Raw genomic sequence first — 15,463 nt, 5'->3', positions numbered from 1 at the left:
AAGGCTCCACATCACTTGGACTCGATCCACCGTAACCATTTTACTCCTGCCCTCTGTTCGACCACCGCTCACACGCTACTCGCACCTCCCTATCCACTACTACTCTACCCGGTGCATAAAACTCATTCCGCCTGACAGCATGCGACTCATCGTCTACCAGCCTCTCGACGTTCTGTCGAGGCTGTTTGCATCTCTGCAAATGCCACCACTTCTTCCTTCTGGCCCACCCCTTTGGCGTTGGTATCATGGATGTGTTTCGATGGGGACGGGGAACAGCAACCACTGACGGAACGAATACGTTACGTAGAAGCTTTGACCCAACTACCATGATGCACACGCAGCATCTGCAAAAGGGCATCTTGTACCATGTACAGGTTTTGCCATGTTCTGGGTTCTTTGCTCCCTCGTTTGGATTCTCGTGCTGGTTCTCAGCGACATTCTCAGATGGAGGCGCGGATCGCAATTGCGTTACGGGTTCTGCTTGCTTTGCCTTTTTGTACTGCTTTGCTCGTTTTTCCTGCTTTGCCTGTCTGGCAAGTCTCTCCTTGTCGTCCTTGTTGTCTCTGATGTCCCTGTTGCCCCACTTTGTCCGCCTCCTCATACCTTCGAGCAAGGAGCCGGGTACGCAATGTAGATGTGCTGGACGATTGTAGGGATTGACGGGGGCATTCGGTGTGCTGAAGGGTGTTGGCGTGACAGGTAGGAGGTACGAAAGTTCGGTATTAGGGCGGCATGGTGTTGGTGACGATGTGCCAGTGCAGCGACCCGGGATCCGCGCTTCGTGGTATAACCTAGAATGATCTGTGGTAGGGGAGATCTGGTGGTTGATTTTCGAGGAGGCAGATGGCGCTGTACTTTTGGCTTTGTGTGCTCCTGTAGGGATGTAGAATCCAGGTGAAGGTTCTGCTTCCGTCTTGATAGCGGAGACTGGCTGTTGCGAAGCCAAATCGCGAGGGGTTTCGGAAGGTGGTTTCTTTTTGTCAATCAAGTCAGCCGACCGCTCACAATCATGGCACAGAAGTGGCAGCCCTTTCTTATGTACTAAAGCCTCTTCGCCCTCCACTTTGACTATAGTAGACCGGTAAAATTCTTCAGCAAGGGGACTTGGCACACGAAGTGGAGATTGAGACCATTTTTCGGTAAAGGCTGAAAAGGAACGGTAGTGTCGTGGTTTTTCGGGACTGGCTGCTGGTGGAGCTGCATCTTCTTCGACTTTGACATGTACTGGGGCTTGAGACGATGTTTTCACATAAAGTGTGTAACGCCGTGGTATTTCGAAACCGGCTGCTAACGGAGCTCCGTCTTCGACTCTGATGTGGACTGATGGCATGATTGACGATTGTACGATTATGTGCTACAAGAGCCTCTCGTCACGCCTGAATAGATAGAAGATCGGTTCGCTCAAGAAAGTATATCAGGTAGCGGACGCTCGACAACGCGACTTTGGATATCGGAGGGGGTTGACTGTCTTGGAGATCTGGAGATCTAGAGAAGGGAGATGGGCATGTGACACAGTTTCCAGACCACGAAGGCTTGGTGGGTCAGTGAAGATATAATCCGCTGGATGCGTGTCCGGATGGCGACTGGTTGGTGGTAGATCCTAAGGAACGGCTGCGACACATATTGTTCTGTGGGGTGTGCAGAACGCTCATGAATTTTGCTGGTCATCTTCTCGACATGGCGTGTGTGGGCGTATTAGAGGGAAGCGGTCCTGGGTGGAGTTATGTGTCCAAGGTCCAATCAACCTTCTGTAGATTACAACATCTTCTCATCTGGTTTTAAGATGAGAACCCTGGTATGGTCGATCTTTGCTGAAAGCATGGCCAAGGGCAATAGACATGTTGCACCAACGCAAAGACGGCGATTGTGACACAGCCATAGGTTTATGTTTCATATGCTTTACACAGAACGAATCAACTATCAACTACCCACTGACATTGACATGAGCTTGAGCGCACTTCTTGTCGTAGTTCTCGATTCCTGATGCGCTCTGTGGGATGTGATGTAGGCATTGCAACCTTACTCTGGGGGTCTTCTAAGCGTAATATTATTTTGTCAGAGAGCGGAGCCAGGGTGCCATCCAGTTCCATAGCCATTTTCCCACAATAGGGGTCCTTGCCGTTGGGCATCCACTCTTCGACCAACTTGATGGAGTAGGGAAATTCCGGAAGCTGAGCAAGCTTCTTTGTGTTGGCAATGTCTGATGCAGTATTGTTGACTTTGGGCACGTGGATGTAACCGTCAATAAGGGTCTCGTTGAAGTTGCACTGCCACAGACTATCCCCAGGTTGGAACGAAGTACCTAGCGTCGAATGGTGCGCTTGTAGCCCCCCAGTGGTAGAGAGCTCATCCTCACCAAACAAAACAACTTTATCGTAGGTAGCGCGAAAGTGATAGACAGCTTCATCTTCGTTGTTAGCCTCGGTAATTGCTAACAACTCCAAAGGCGGAATATTGGGAACGCGTTCGCCACGGCGAATACTGTTATCAGTGGGCGGCGATCCCACCGCTATCATGGTCGCGGTTTCGCTGCCCGCCGGGGTGGGTAGTATACTTAGTTGAAAGGTTGAGTTGGACGAGCAATGCCATGTATTCATCTGGTTGTCGTTTGCCAAGCATACCGAACTCTGCTGTCGTGGAAGTTGAATGGGTAGCGCAAAAATACCGCGTCGTATGCCGCCGGTGGTGTTTTTACTTGGAGAACCATCACTAGCAACGTGTACTGCAGAATCCTGTTCGCTATGAAAACGCTGTTAACGACATTTCAACTACAGGATCTTGAAGCTATTACCTAGTGGAAGATCGATCTTTGACAGCCAGAAGACTCAGCCCGATCGTAAGGAGCATCAGGAATTGTAATCCCAACAACGCCAAAATGCGTTGCCGCAGAGACATTCGATGCCACATGCATCTTGGGAGGCTGGGGAGAGGCTTTTCAAGAGCATCAACCTCTTCGCAAGACGACACAAAAACCTCCTTCTCTTCTTGATCTGGGCTAAGTATGGGAGCGGAGAGGATGTTACTCCTCTCGAATGGAACCGCCTCGATCCCATCCTCGATCTTCTTGATGAGGCATGTTCCAGAGTTGACTCCAGGCGTGTCCGTCGATTGAGAGCTATCGTAATTGGCTGGGAAAGCCGTATAAATGCTGGGAAGTGGTTGAATGCTGTTGATCGACCGGTGAGGTAGCCGCATGGATGCAACTGAAAGTTCTCAAATATATATTAAAAGAGAGTATCCACCTTATCGAAACTGGACCAGCCAGATACTCAGGGTTGTAGGAAGCGAATGAGAGAACAAAGAGTGGACGAAAATAACAACTGGTACATACTCAGAGGTCAGTTAGATATAGAACACATAAAGTGTTGTCCATGGATTGTTGAGGTGATAAGCTTCATGTGCCGAACTTGCATTTCACTCTAGCTACGCCGTACTCATGCTAATGCTCGACATCCAATCGAAGGCCTACCACAGGCAGACTTGATTGGTTGCCAGTGCATCCTTGTTATAAGGTTAAGAACAGGTTCACTGAAGAGGCTGGAATTGTAATTGATGTCGGTTTTGGGTATTGGCTCTGCGCTCCCCGTATGGGTTATAGGTGGACCATGCAATAGCCGCCCTGCTCACGTCGGTCGTCGAAACGGCCATCCTATCTAGGTAGCCAAAGTCCGGTCCGAATTCGAACAGCTTCCGCGATAGAATGTGATCATGTAAAGTTGAATACCTTCTGCGTTGTGCATGAGCCTAACGAAGATGAACAGTTCCCCGGGTACAGTATTGTTAGCAAGCTTCGCGCGATGCTGACATCTTCTAGTCTCGAATTCGCGCGTGAAAATCTCTGTCTTGTACTGAGACATGATTGTTCGGGCAGGTGGCAGAGCGGGTTGTACCGTGTGTGACTCGGCGCGTGTGGATGTGTGCGTATGTGACGGCTAGGCGCTGTCCAGACGTGACGTAGGTCGCGTCGAGGGCCAGGAGCAGAGCTACATTAGTCGTCCAGAGCCGTCAACCTGTATCTGTTCCGTCCTCATCTTTTTTGGCGCCGAGCATGTAAAGTTGCAGCACCTATGTGAGCTCATTGTTTGACGGCTCAAGTAATGGAACGAAAAGTGCAAAGACGCTTCTTGGTAAAGTAGGTGGTTGAGCTAGCTCTCCCGCGGCGGGCAAGATCGACCCGAAGCGCGACAGAACCCGACCAATGCCTTCATGAGCATCCAATCACATCCCGTCCGCTATTCATCTCTCTTTGGCGAAAGAACGAAGATGCACTTTCGAATTGTGCAATTGCGCTCGCTTTTCTGGGACGCAACCACTGGAGCCCTGTTCTAGTGTTGATTGCGAAAGCAAACGCGGAGGCCAACAGGTTTCGTAAAAATTGTCATGTTTCGAAACAAGAAACAATGCACCAGCGTCATCTCACCATTGTTTCGAAGACGGGCAATCTTCAGGATCTCATACTGATTTGTGCATGTCTATTGCTTTGATACAGCTGATGTACATGGTAACCCTGGCGTCAGCCGCTGAGTTTCTAAACACGCCAAGCTGAACAACTAGGAGACTAGGCATCAGCATACCTACATGCTTGCTGACAATACCATGCTTTCTGCTAATATTAGGACATGTGAGAGAAGCAGCTTGCCTGAAGCGTCCAAGGCTGCTGCAACTAAGCTTGAAAAGCGCTGATCTCATCAATCAGCCCCGAATGTGTGCCACCATGCTGGGGAAAAGGCTCAGCCCCAGATCTGAAGCGTATAACACTGGATCACGAACCGTGGGGAGATGTTTTCATCTTTCTCTCTTTGTCAAAATCCCAACTCCCAATACACTGTTCGATAAACATGGGCATATTTCAACGATCTCGCGCAGCCCCCGCCTCTCAAGCATCGGTGGCAAGACGACAGGGTATCCATTGGCCGCTTTTTGTTCCCAGCGCAGTGCTCTGCGCTCTATCAATCACCATATTCAGCTTGATAAGTTCCATGGTGGCATGGCTTCTTGAGCAGAAGCATCAGGTGCACACATATCGAGTGGACTGGCCTGGAAATCCTACACAAATAAACGTTGAGCCTAAGAAGCTGTGGACAGACCAAGGGCACATGAGCAACGGTTTGGCAGTGTATGGGTTTTTCTTGGGCGTCTTTGGCATGTTGACAGCATGGAGGATGACGAAGACTGGACAAGTATGGCAAACGAATTGTTCCCATCTATCTGAACAGTGTACTGATGATTGTAAGCAGGCCCGGAAAAGTCTTAGCGCCCTTGCCATTCTGTTGTTGCTCGGTACCATGTTCAGTCTGTCCGCCTTCATCTTCGTCTTCGTAGTAACGTACCAGACGACTGGTCAGCACATTCGCGAACCCATCGCCCTCAACTCAGTCGGCATCAACTACCCGTATCAGACATGGACACCTGAAACGTGGTTCCAGGCCGTCCTCGATCTTCCTCTGGCAGACGGAGCGCAACACGCCCAGATCAAAAGTAGGGTTAGGAGCATGGTGGCCTGGCGGTGGATGTTGATTCCTCTTTTACTTGTATATATGGCTGCATTGTACGTTACAGTGGTAGCTTGGTCAAGGCAGAGGAGAAATGTGGCGGCACGAACAAGCTCTGCTGACTCTGTGGAGAAGACGGGGGCTCGATGAATAGATTGATTGCACATGGCGGTGTCACACTCCAAAACTTAGCGATTTAGCGAGGCAGGTGCGAACCTCGGCGCGTGACAAAAAAGTCCCCCACCAAGCTTCAACTTGTTTCAAGACAAACACACCTACACCTACACACATACGCACTCCCCTCCTCTCTCTCTCCTACGAGAGGCTTCGCTATGGGCTGGCTCATCTACCTCGCCATGCCCGCCGTGCTCGTCATCGCCATGCGCCTGCTCTCGCTCGTGCTGCCAGCGAAGCCTGCCCAGCTCGTGTCTTACTACGCCTTCGCAATAAGCTCCTTCGTTCTGATGTTGAGCTGCGCCCTATATGGCACACTCGTGGCTATTCCCCTGCGCATGGTGGGCTATGGTGGACTTATCCAATGGACGGTTGGGCGGGCTTTCAAGTGGTGCATGTGGCTAGGCACTGGCGTAACGTTTAGAGTGACCGGGAGCATGAAGAAAGAGGGAGGTCTCAGTGGAGAAGATGCCCTCAAGGACCGTCCTGCAGTGTTTGTGGGCAACCATCAGACGTGGGTTTCCAAGGCTTTTTTTGCCAGGTCAAGTCTTGACCGCGGCGCTGACGTTTTTCATAGTGAACTCGATGTCCTCATGCTCGGCTGCATGTTCCCCAAATACACGTCCGTCACGGCCAAGAAATCGCTCAAGTTTGTGCCTTTGTTAGGCTGGTTCATGGCCCTCTCCAGAACCGTCTTCATAGACCGCGCAAACCGCACCTCCTCCCGCGCCGCCTTCGACACGGCCGCCCACACGATGAAAACAACGCGCCAGAATGTCTTCATCTTCCCCGAGGGAACGCGATCCTATGCCTCGAAACCCGATCTCCTGCCCTTCAAGAAGGGCGCATTCCATCTCGCAGTACAAGCACAAGTTCCCATTGTGCCGGTCGTCTGTGGTAACTATTACCACGTTCTGGACGTCAAGGGCAAGAGATTCACCCCGGGCGTGGTAGATGTGTCAGTCTTACCCCCAATACAAACGAAAGGATTGGGACCAGAGCATGTCGATGGCCTGGTCAAGAAGACAAGAGATGCTATGATGGATGAGCTGATTCGCTTGAGTCACGTCTCGGGCACGGGCAACGGCGAGCCTCTCCCGCGAACTAGTGCACTTGACGGGCAGGAGCGTAGTGAGCTGAGGAAACGGAATTAGCATTTGCACGCTGGCGCATATGGCGTTGGGTGGTACTTGATATACCTATTGATATCCCAAAGACGACAGGTTCGATACTGTTTGACTGGATGACACGTACATAATCATACTCTGAATATAAAGAAGATCAAATTGTCCCATATAATGCACCAATGTGCTCTCGAAAGATTTATCATCTGTCATCCCATCGGCATGTTCATTTGGAATAGAGTAAGTTTTTGTACAAGTACGAAGAAGCTTGTATTCTCTGAGTTGTGCCACTAATGCACCCTAAATGTATTAACTAACTTCCTCGTCATGCTAGTAGTTATGTAACACAAGACGAATACCTCTAGGACGAGCTTTGTATATTAGGTATAGCTAAACAAATACGAGCGCATCCGTAGGGTAAGAGGGTTAAAGCTCGGCAAACCTTCCCCGCTCGCAAGAGTGCTCGGGGCGAGCTACCCCACGCTACCCCTCCTGTTACCGAATGAGGCATTCCGTTCTGAATAGACGCGTGAATGTTGGACATTGTGTAGTATATATAACCATGCTCTGGCGGTCTCTGGAGGATATTTCGCTATCTAAATCAGTTCATGCAAAGTTAAGAAGGGGTACTCAAGGAAGCCATGGCAGCAAGACAACCCGGTCTGAAGAACGAGACAACAACTGGACATGCATTTAGTGTCAAAGGGCAAAGTGCCATCGTAACCGGCGCTGGGTCAGGTATCAACTTCTCTTTTGCATCCCTGCTCCTCAGCCGTGGCTGTTCCGTCCTTATTGCCGACCTTTCGCTTCGTCCTGAAGCGCAGAAACTAGTTGAAGATTACAGTGCGAAAGAGCAAGGGAGACCACGAGCCGTCTTCCTCAAGACCGATGTGACGGATTGGCGGCAGTTGGAGCGCATGTTCGTCGTAGGCATACAAGAATTTGGAAAGGTAGATATTGTATGCCCTGGAGCAGGCATCTACGATCCGCATTGGAGTAATTTTTGGCATCCTCCAGGCGTCGCCGGCGGCAAGAGTAGAGACAAGGTCGACGGAGGACGATACGCAAGTCTCGACATCAACATAACACACCCCATCCGCACGACACAACTCGCCATTGCACACTTTCTTAACCCACCTCCTGGGATGGACAGAGTGAGCGCGCAGAATCCAAAGAGAGTCATCATCATCTCCAGCATTGCAGGCCAGAATGCTAATCTTAACACACCTCTATACGTGGCGGGCAAACACGCCATGAACGGCTTCATACGCTCCCTAGGCACCCTCGAGGCAAAAATAAACATCCGCGTCAATGGCGTGGCCCCAGGCGTTATCAAAACACCGCTGTGGACCGAGCACCCGGAGAAGATGGCATTCCTCGACGAGACCAAGGACGCGTGGGCAACGCCCGAAGAAGTGGCGGTCGGTATGTTGAGATGCTTGGAAGAAGCCGAGTTGGGCGGAGGCAAGATCCTTGAGGTGGGCGCAAAGCAGACGAGGCTAGTTGAGGCATTGGTATGTATTCTTGGACAATCTTCCAGGCGTTGTGCGTGCTGATGGTTGGTGATACAGAACGATCCAGGGCCGAGCGGAGCAGGACATACGGTCAGCAATCTTCAAGAACAGTACAGGGAGGTGTATGAGTGGCTGCAGCAAGATGGATGGGGTGGAGGAATTGGCAAGGCGAAGTTGTAATGTTCAACCATGACCTAGACAATGGACAAACCACGCTCACCAAGTACTCGAGGAAGCATCCAATGTTCTCAACCAAAAGGCATCGTGATGAATCCATCGGGGTCCGAGCGCAGAAAGCAGAAGAAGACAGCATGAAGATGCTCATTTTTCCGCAAGTCGGCCTTTGGCCGATCCTGCCGTGAATGTATCGGTGTAGACCACCCACGTGGGGATTAATGTTGGCATTCTGTTTAGTAAGCCCATAACAAACAAGACAATGTCTACTCGGAAATGCTGTAGGATGCTGGCCAGAACTTGCCATAGACAAGCCTCTTGATAATGCTTCCTGTTCGCCGGTGGAGAATTCATGGCTCGGACGACTGTGCTCCGATGCGCCAAAATTTCCGTCGCTAGCGGTTACCTGATGTGGTGAGAGGGCTGACTGAGCGATGACTTCTGCCGTGATTGCCACCTGTGACCCAGTGTGACGCTGTTTTTCCATGGAGGGGCCCGGAAGGTGAGGGGCGCTACGTATGAAATAGCCCCACCCGTGCAGCTGTCCCAACAGACACTTTTACTCTCCAACCTCATACCAACTCATAAAACACTCACCTCACCTCCAACATCAAGTGCACACATAGACACTTGTATTCAACTTCCCAATCCCCATACACACATATATACCCACCCACAATGCCTAGCTCTCTCGACCAACTCAAGGCCTCTGGCACCGTAAGTATTCTCACAGTCGCAACACCAAGCGCAACGGAAGAATTACAGCTAACCAAGTCGCCTTGCAGACGGTTGTCGCCGACTCTGGTGACTTCGCAACCATCAAGAAGTACCAGCCCCAAGATGCGACCACCAACCCCTCTCTCATCCTCGCTGCGTCTAAGAAGCCCGAGTACGAGAAGCTGATCGACGCGGCCGTCGCATACGGCAAGAAGAACGGCACCGACCTCGAGAACCAGGTCGACACCACACTTGACAACCTGCTGGTACAGTTTGGCAAGGAAATCCTCCAGATTGTGCCCGGAAAGGTCTCCACAGAAGTTGATGCGCGCTTCTCCTTCTCTACAGAGCAGTCGGTAAACAAGGCGCTGCACATCATCGACCTCTACAAGGAGATCGGTATCGACAAGGAGCGCGTCCTCATCAAGCTCGCATCCACATGGGAGGGTATCAAGGCTGCTGAGATCCTGCAGTCCAAGCACGGCATCAACTGCAACTTGACTCTCATGTTCTCACAAGTCCAGGCCATCGCCGCTGCTGAGGCCGGTGCCTACCTCATCTCCCCCTTCGTTGGCCGTATCCTTGACTGGTACAAGGCCTCAACTAAGAAGGAGTACTCCAAGGAGGAGGACCCCGGTGTCAAGAGCGTCGTCCAAATCTTCAATTACTACAAGAAGCACGGCTACAAGACCATTGTCATGGGCGCATCTTTCCGTAGCGTCGGCGAGGTCACAGAGCTTGCCGGCTGCGACTACCTGACCATTGCTGTGAGTGCTGCCCACAGGCTTTTTCCCTACACATGTGACTAACGAATACAGCCCAACCTGCTCGAGGAGCTGTACAACTCACAAGACGACGTCCCCAAGAAGCTCATCGCCGAGGATGCCAGCAAGCTCGATCTCGAGAAGAAGAGCTACATCAACGACGAGGCCGAGTTCCGCTTCTACTTCAACGAGGACCAAATGGCCGTCGAGAAGCTCCGTGAGGGTATCTCGAAATTCGCTGCTGATGCCGTCACTCTCAAGGAAATTCTCCGCAAGAAGATCCAGCAGGCATAAATTGTATAGTCCGATAGCGGCGATGCGATAAGCATCTGAATACTTTTGGAGCTTTCTTCAGATAGATAGTAAAATTGACATCAGATGTAAAATAACAACTTGGTCCTTGTGAAAGGTCATCCTTGTGAAATGTTATGAACGTATGCGAAATCACGTCAAGTCGTGGGCATGATTGGTATTAATCATTCGCCCGGCTCTAGCCCGGCTCGGGTGGAGTTGCGTCATTACATGTGGACAGCCCCGCATTCGGCTTTCAAAGCTCACCTCGAGACCCAAACCGAGACAGCTGTCTGTTATCTTCCCTCCTTCCCATCAACGCCTACACTATCACAATCCCCAAACCACACATCAATACCGTCAATACACATCACATAACCGTCACAATGGTCAAAGCCGGTACGTCTATTTAGTGTAGCTTCACAAGCTTGTCCTGTTGAGGTATGGTGGGGTCGTCCGGGTGCGTAAGATTGAGCAGATTATCTCAACGACACGGTACTCAGCGGTATCAAAACGCCGGGAAGAGGTCAATTGGACAGCTTTGGAGCTGTATTGAGGACCCTGCTGTCACTCCAGCACCGTGGACCTGTCTTGTGTCTCTTCTCCAATCAGCTCTCCTCTTCCGAGACACCCTGATGGCTTTCTACCACATGCTCGCATAGTAGTAGAACATTACTGCAAACCATAGAGGCGTGTAAAGAAGATGCACTAACACAAAGCAACAGTCGCCGTCCTCCGTGGAGACTCCAACGTCAAGGGAACCGTCACCTTTGAGCAGGCCGACGAGTCGTCCAACACTACCATCTCATGGAACATCACCGGCCACGACGCCAACGCTGAGCGCGGCATGCACGTCCACGCTTTCGGCGACAACACAAACGGCTGCACATCTGCCGGTCCCCATTTCAACCCCCACAACAAGACCCACGGTGCTCCCGAGGATGAGGAGCGCCACGTTGGTGACTTGGGTAACTTCAAGACCGACGGTCAGGGTAACGCACAGGGAAGCGTCACAGACAAGCTCATCAAGTTGATTGGCTCTGAGAGCGTCATCGGCGTACGTTTCTCCGACTTCTTTTGTACTTTTTTGCGAGTTGGAATGCTAATACCGTGACTAGCGCACCATTGTCGTCCACGCCGGAACCGACGACCTGGGCAAGGGTGGACACGAGGAGTCAAAGAAGACTGGTAACGCTGGCGCTCGCCCCGCCTGCGGTGTCATTGGCATCTCCAACTAGATGTTACATGCCACTTTGCAGCGCACAGTCTTAGGATAGCTGAATCAATCAGACCATGCCTCTCACAACATAAACTACATGTGTGATTGTGTGTAGTTGACATATGGAATTTCATTTGTATTTAGACTAATTTGCTACCATGACTACAACCATGTCCCCGTAGCTGCCATCAACTCACTATTGGAGATGACCGAATCTCATGTGGCTGAGCGCAGCTGGCAGCAGTACGTGCCAGGTTGTACTAACGGTAAGGTTGTAGCGATGGTAAGAGTGTACCAATGCCCAAACCCCCTCTATACCATGTTCATCCAAGAGATGATCGAGAACAAGACCAGAACCAGACTCCACGCCAATGCAGAGGGGTATCGATGCTTACAGTCGAGAGGAATTGTGCGTCCCCAAGCGCCCAATGTCGCCTATTACGCTAGAACTCATCGCTTTGGAAGGCAAGACGATAACGGTTTTTTTTTAACTTCCAGTTTTTGTTTGTGCACCAGCTCCTGTTGGCGTACTAGCTCTTGGCGAAATCTTTCGTTCTCCAGATATTCGGGATAGAATTCTTTTCCATGCGAGTGGAGATCGATATGCAGAAGAAGCGGGCTGCTGAGTGATCAAGGTCAGTACAAAGTAGAGGTACGCGAGTACCACTTAGCAAAGATTGAATGAGAAATAAGCCACGCCCCCCTCCTAGCCGGACCTAGAACAGAGTGGGGGGAGCAAAGAAGTATTACATGTTGACAACCCGAGTATCATCCTGGAGAAATTCACGTCGGAAACTCGCAATCGCCGCGGCAATACTGTTGGGGTCCTTGATGTTTTTCTGGCGGAGATCCTTGAGCACGCCGCGGAGACCGTCGTTCCAGCGCTGCTTCTCCTCGGATGTCTTGCCAGGATTTGCTGTTCCGAGCTGGACAAGTAGTCTGTCACCTGCAATGAGGTCGAGTTAGCTTCTGCGCATGTATACAGCCAAAAGAACAGTAGTGACGAATAGAGATGGGAAATCGAAACAAAGGAAAAAGCTCCTCTACAACGCACCAGTAATAACAACCTCCCTGAAGTGCTGATCAGGGCACTCAGGGTCATTGCATACGCCACCAGTTGATTCGTACTGGCAGAGAGGCTTCTCTGGGTTTATCTGATGACTAAAAGTCAGGGACAAGAAGCCACCTTGTACATCTTGAGCATAAGAGGGATGATAGCGGTAAGACTTGAACATTCGAAGCGGGCTTTCGTACGGTGTGAACCTGGGCGGTTCTGGTTCTTCGATTATCTCAGACACAGACACCTAATCCAGATTAGCTAGGCTTCCCAGATGGTGATTGACGTACAGGTTCGCCAGCGGTCGCCGTAGACGTTACCTCTGGTCGTTGCAGCTCGGGCGCTAGATCATCAGCCGTTTCAGCGTCCTGATATGACGGGTTCTTTGCTGATATAGTCTCAATATCCGGCTCTGGAGTAGATTCATCATCTGATTCGCTGTCATCTGAGCTTTCATCAGATGATGTAGCGATATCCATAGCACCATCTTCCGCTTCAGCCTGACCCGTGGGCACGTCGAGGTTTGCGGTGGCATCCTCGCTGCCCTGGACCTCCAGGACATCTTCATCGACGTCGGGCGGCTCATAGGCGTCTTCTTCTTGCGTACCGGCTGGCGAGGTTGCGAGAGAAAACTCAGGTTTGGTCTGGGCCTCAACTTCCTCTGCCAAAGGTACTTCAGCGACGACGACAGGTTCTTCCGGCTCGTATTCCGGTTCGTACTCTTCCTCGTCATCATCGCCTTCGGAAACGGACATGTCGACTTCTTCTCCTTCTTCTGACGGCGAAGGCGCAGTGGTAGGCTGTTGAGTTCCTTGGTCACCGGCAGCATTAGCACCGGCCTCAGCTACCTCAATTGCAGTTTGCACGTCAGTGTCAGCTGGCGCTGGAACATTAGGGGTCATGATGCCGTTGACAGGCAGGTGCTGTGCTGAGTAGATGTCGTTTTGTTGAGACAACACCTGCGAAGCACCGACCGGCTTTACAGTGGCATCTTCATGCATAACCTGTTCTGGCAATCGAGTGTGATCCAGACTATGTGACCCTGTTGAGATATCAGGCTGGGTTGTGCCCTGTCCAAGTCCAGGAAGCGTGGTGTGCACTGGCGGGTGTTGATATGAAGCTTGAGGTTGAACCGGAGAAGGTTTGTTGAATGCAGACTGCGATGCGGGCTGGGTTTCTCTTGAAGATGTGTTGGAGTCTGGAAATTGTTCGCCCTCGATTTCATCTTTCTTGGCACGTAGTTGTGCATGAGACATACCCTCTGTGTCAACACCAAGATCCTCCAGCTCCTTGGTCAGCTGCTCCTTGTCCCTTGCAATCCTCTCATTCTGCGCTGTCAGCTGCTCCAACTCCTTGGTCAGTTGAGCCATCCTACTTGCGTTGTTTGCAATCTCGGCATCCAAGGTAGGCAGCCTGGATTGGATCTCCGCTCGGCGAACACGGTGTGGGTCTTTGGCATCATGCGAACGTGTTGGTAATGATGTGGCATGCTCGGTTATCGATGTGGGAAGCGTAGCTGGGGTAGAGGTCTGGAGAGATGACACTGGCGTTGAAGGCTTTTGAACCGAGGAAGGCGATGCCCCGGCAGTGGTAGCTGCCGCCAACCTGTCCCGCTCTCGCTTTTCCGCGAGCTTCCTCTTAAGTGTCTCCCGCATGGCCACCAGTTGCTTTTCCTTGTCCACTAGCTCCTTCTCGCGCGCGACCGTATTAGGAGTCTGCGCGCCAGGCGTGCCGACAGTAGCGGCTGATGGGGTCGCAGGTGGCGCGCCAGAATGAAAGTTAGGAAGATTGCCAGAACCCAGGTGCGAATTCTGGCTTGCTTGGGGAGGGGCTTGGTCGTCGTCGATGTCCATGTCGCTGCCGTTGGACTCATCTTCGCTGACGTCTATTATCATCGAATCATCTTCTTGGTCAGCATGCGGAGACTGACCCAGAGGCCGGGTGTGAGGAGTGACAGAAATTGGTAAGGAGGACGGCGGTTGAGGTACGACTGGACCGGGCGTATTGGACGTCGAAGACGCATTCATGAAGAGACCTGGGATGGCAGAGAATGATGGCATGTAGGCGGTATTCGTGGGTGTCTGCGACCCTGGCGTAACTGGCGGCTTCTGTCTCGCCTTAATAGCTTCCAAGCGCTGCTTAATCAACTCGGTATTACGGGCTCTCTGTTCGTCTGTCACAGGCGGCTTAGAAGTAGGCGGGGTCGCAGGCTGTGGTGTCCTGGTAGCTGGCGCAGGAGTAGTGGTTTTGGCGGCGGCCTGTTTCGCAGCCTTTGCGGCCTGGAGACGTGCAATGTAATCTTGACGATGGCCTGGGCCATTTGGCGACGCGGTAGACTTGGGCGTATCTTGCGCAACCGGGGTTAGTGGCTGAACGGAAGGCGCCTTGGAAACAGCGCCATCAGTACCCTTGGGTGGCAGAATGGGCGCAGGCTCCGATGGCAGATTCGCACTCTGGTACAGCCCCCTCAGCAGCTCGGGATCAAGCTGTTCGTGAGCTAGAGCGCGGTAAGTGACGTTGTTGCTATGCAAGAGCTTGATGAACTGCTTGGCCGCGTCGCGATCCTGTTGTAGCTTGTCCATGAGCGTCGGCGGTTGGCTGCCGCCTTCGCTCAGCTCGCCGTCTTCACGGTCGCTATCCATGACCTCTTGTATGCGCTCTGGAGGTGGAGGTAGAGGTGGAGGCAGAGAAGATGGCGCAGGCAGCGAAGACGGGGGGAACGCCATGTTGGGGAAGGGCGGCGGCGGCGGAAAGTTTGGTGGACCTGGAGGGAAAGAGCCATTCTGGAATAGGGCCCAGAGACTGGGATCGGGAGGCGGGAATGCTGGGAACGGGGGTTGCTGGCCATTTTGCGCATATGGGGTGAAGTTGATGCCTGGAAGCTGTTGCATCGGCGGCGGATGCGCGTAGTTGTTCGCCATGACGCGCGATGGAGAA

At 51.9% G+C, this 15,463-nt stretch overlaps 7 protein-coding genes across 7 annotated transcripts; 4 read left to right on the top strand and 3 right to left on the bottom strand.

The window, feature by feature from the left end:
• Positions 1–40: 40 nt before the first annotated feature.
• On the bottom strand, positions 41–1,330 carry ALTATR162_LOCUS5311 (uncharacterized protein; the record flags this gene model as incomplete). The annotated part of the gene is made up of 1 exon (XM_043312930.1): positions 41–1,330. One exon carries the CDS (start codon positions 1,328–1,330, stop codon positions 41–43), a length of 1,290 nt encoding a protein of 429 aa, XP_043168865.1.
• Positions 1,331–1,913: 583 nt separating this feature from the next.
• Positions 1,914–2,516, bottom strand: ALTATR162_LOCUS5310 (uncharacterized protein; the record flags this gene model as incomplete). The annotated part of the gene is made up of 1 exon (XM_043312929.1): positions 1,914–2,516. The coding sequence occupies one exon, from the start codon at positions 2,514–2,516 to the stop codon at positions 1,914–1,916; it is 603 nt and encodes a 200-aa protein (XP_043168864.1).
• A 2,322-nt stretch (positions 2,517–4,838) lies between these two features.
• ALTATR162_LOCUS5309 (uncharacterized protein) lies at positions 4,839–6,820 on the top strand (the record flags this gene model as incomplete). The annotated part of the gene is made up of 4 exons (XM_043312928.1): positions 4,839–5,180; positions 5,235–5,548; positions 5,758–6,180; positions 6,244–6,820. 4 exons carry the CDS (start codon positions 4,839–4,841, stop codon positions 6,818–6,820), a joined length of 1,656 nt encoding a protein of 551 aa, XP_043168863.1.
• A 611-nt stretch (positions 6,821–7,431) lies between these two features.
• On the top strand, positions 7,432–8,484 carry ALTATR162_LOCUS5308 (uncharacterized protein; the record flags this gene model as incomplete). The annotated part of the gene is made up of 2 exons (XM_043312927.1): positions 7,432–8,304; positions 8,362–8,484. 2 exons carry the CDS (start codon positions 7,432–7,434, stop codon positions 8,482–8,484), a joined length of 996 nt encoding a protein of 331 aa, XP_043168862.1.
• A 672-nt stretch (positions 8,485–9,156) lies between these two features.
• On the top strand, positions 9,157–10,253 carry ALTATR162_LOCUS5307 (uncharacterized protein; the record flags this gene model as incomplete). The annotated part of the gene is made up of 3 exons (XM_043312926.1): positions 9,157–9,195; positions 9,264–9,962; positions 10,014–10,253. 3 exons carry the CDS (start codon positions 9,157–9,159, stop codon positions 10,251–10,253), a joined length of 978 nt encoding a protein of 325 aa, XP_043168861.1.
• A 383-nt stretch (positions 10,254–10,636) lies between these two features.
• On the top strand, positions 10,637–11,488 carry ALTATR162_LOCUS5306 (uncharacterized protein; the record flags this gene model as incomplete). Its single annotated transcript, XM_043312925.1, has 3 exons — positions 10,637–10,649; positions 10,976–11,307; positions 11,369–11,488. 3 exons carry the CDS (start codon positions 10,637–10,639, stop codon positions 11,486–11,488), a joined length of 465 nt encoding a protein of 154 aa, XP_043168860.1.
• Positions 11,489–12,215: 727 nt separating this feature from the next.
• Positions 12,216–15,447, bottom strand: ALTATR162_LOCUS5305 (uncharacterized protein; the record flags this gene model as incomplete). The annotated part of the gene is made up of 3 exons (XM_043312924.1): positions 12,216–12,415; positions 12,524–12,773; positions 12,817–15,447. 3 exons carry the CDS (start codon positions 15,445–15,447, stop codon positions 12,216–12,218), a joined length of 3,081 nt encoding a protein of 1,026 aa, XP_043168859.1.
• Positions 15,448–15,463: the final 16 nt, after the last annotated feature.

This window comes from Alternaria atra, assembly GCF_907166805.1.
Source record: "Alternaria atra isolate CS162 genome assembly, contig: 25, whole genome shotgun sequence".
In the NCBI taxonomy this organism is placed as follows: Eukaryota; Fungi; Ascomycota; class Dothideomycetes; order Pleosporales; family Pleosporaceae; genus Alternaria; species Alternaria atra.
The sequence above is the reverse complement of the archived record's forward strand: the minus strand, read 5'-3'. Positions and strand labels throughout refer to the sequence as shown.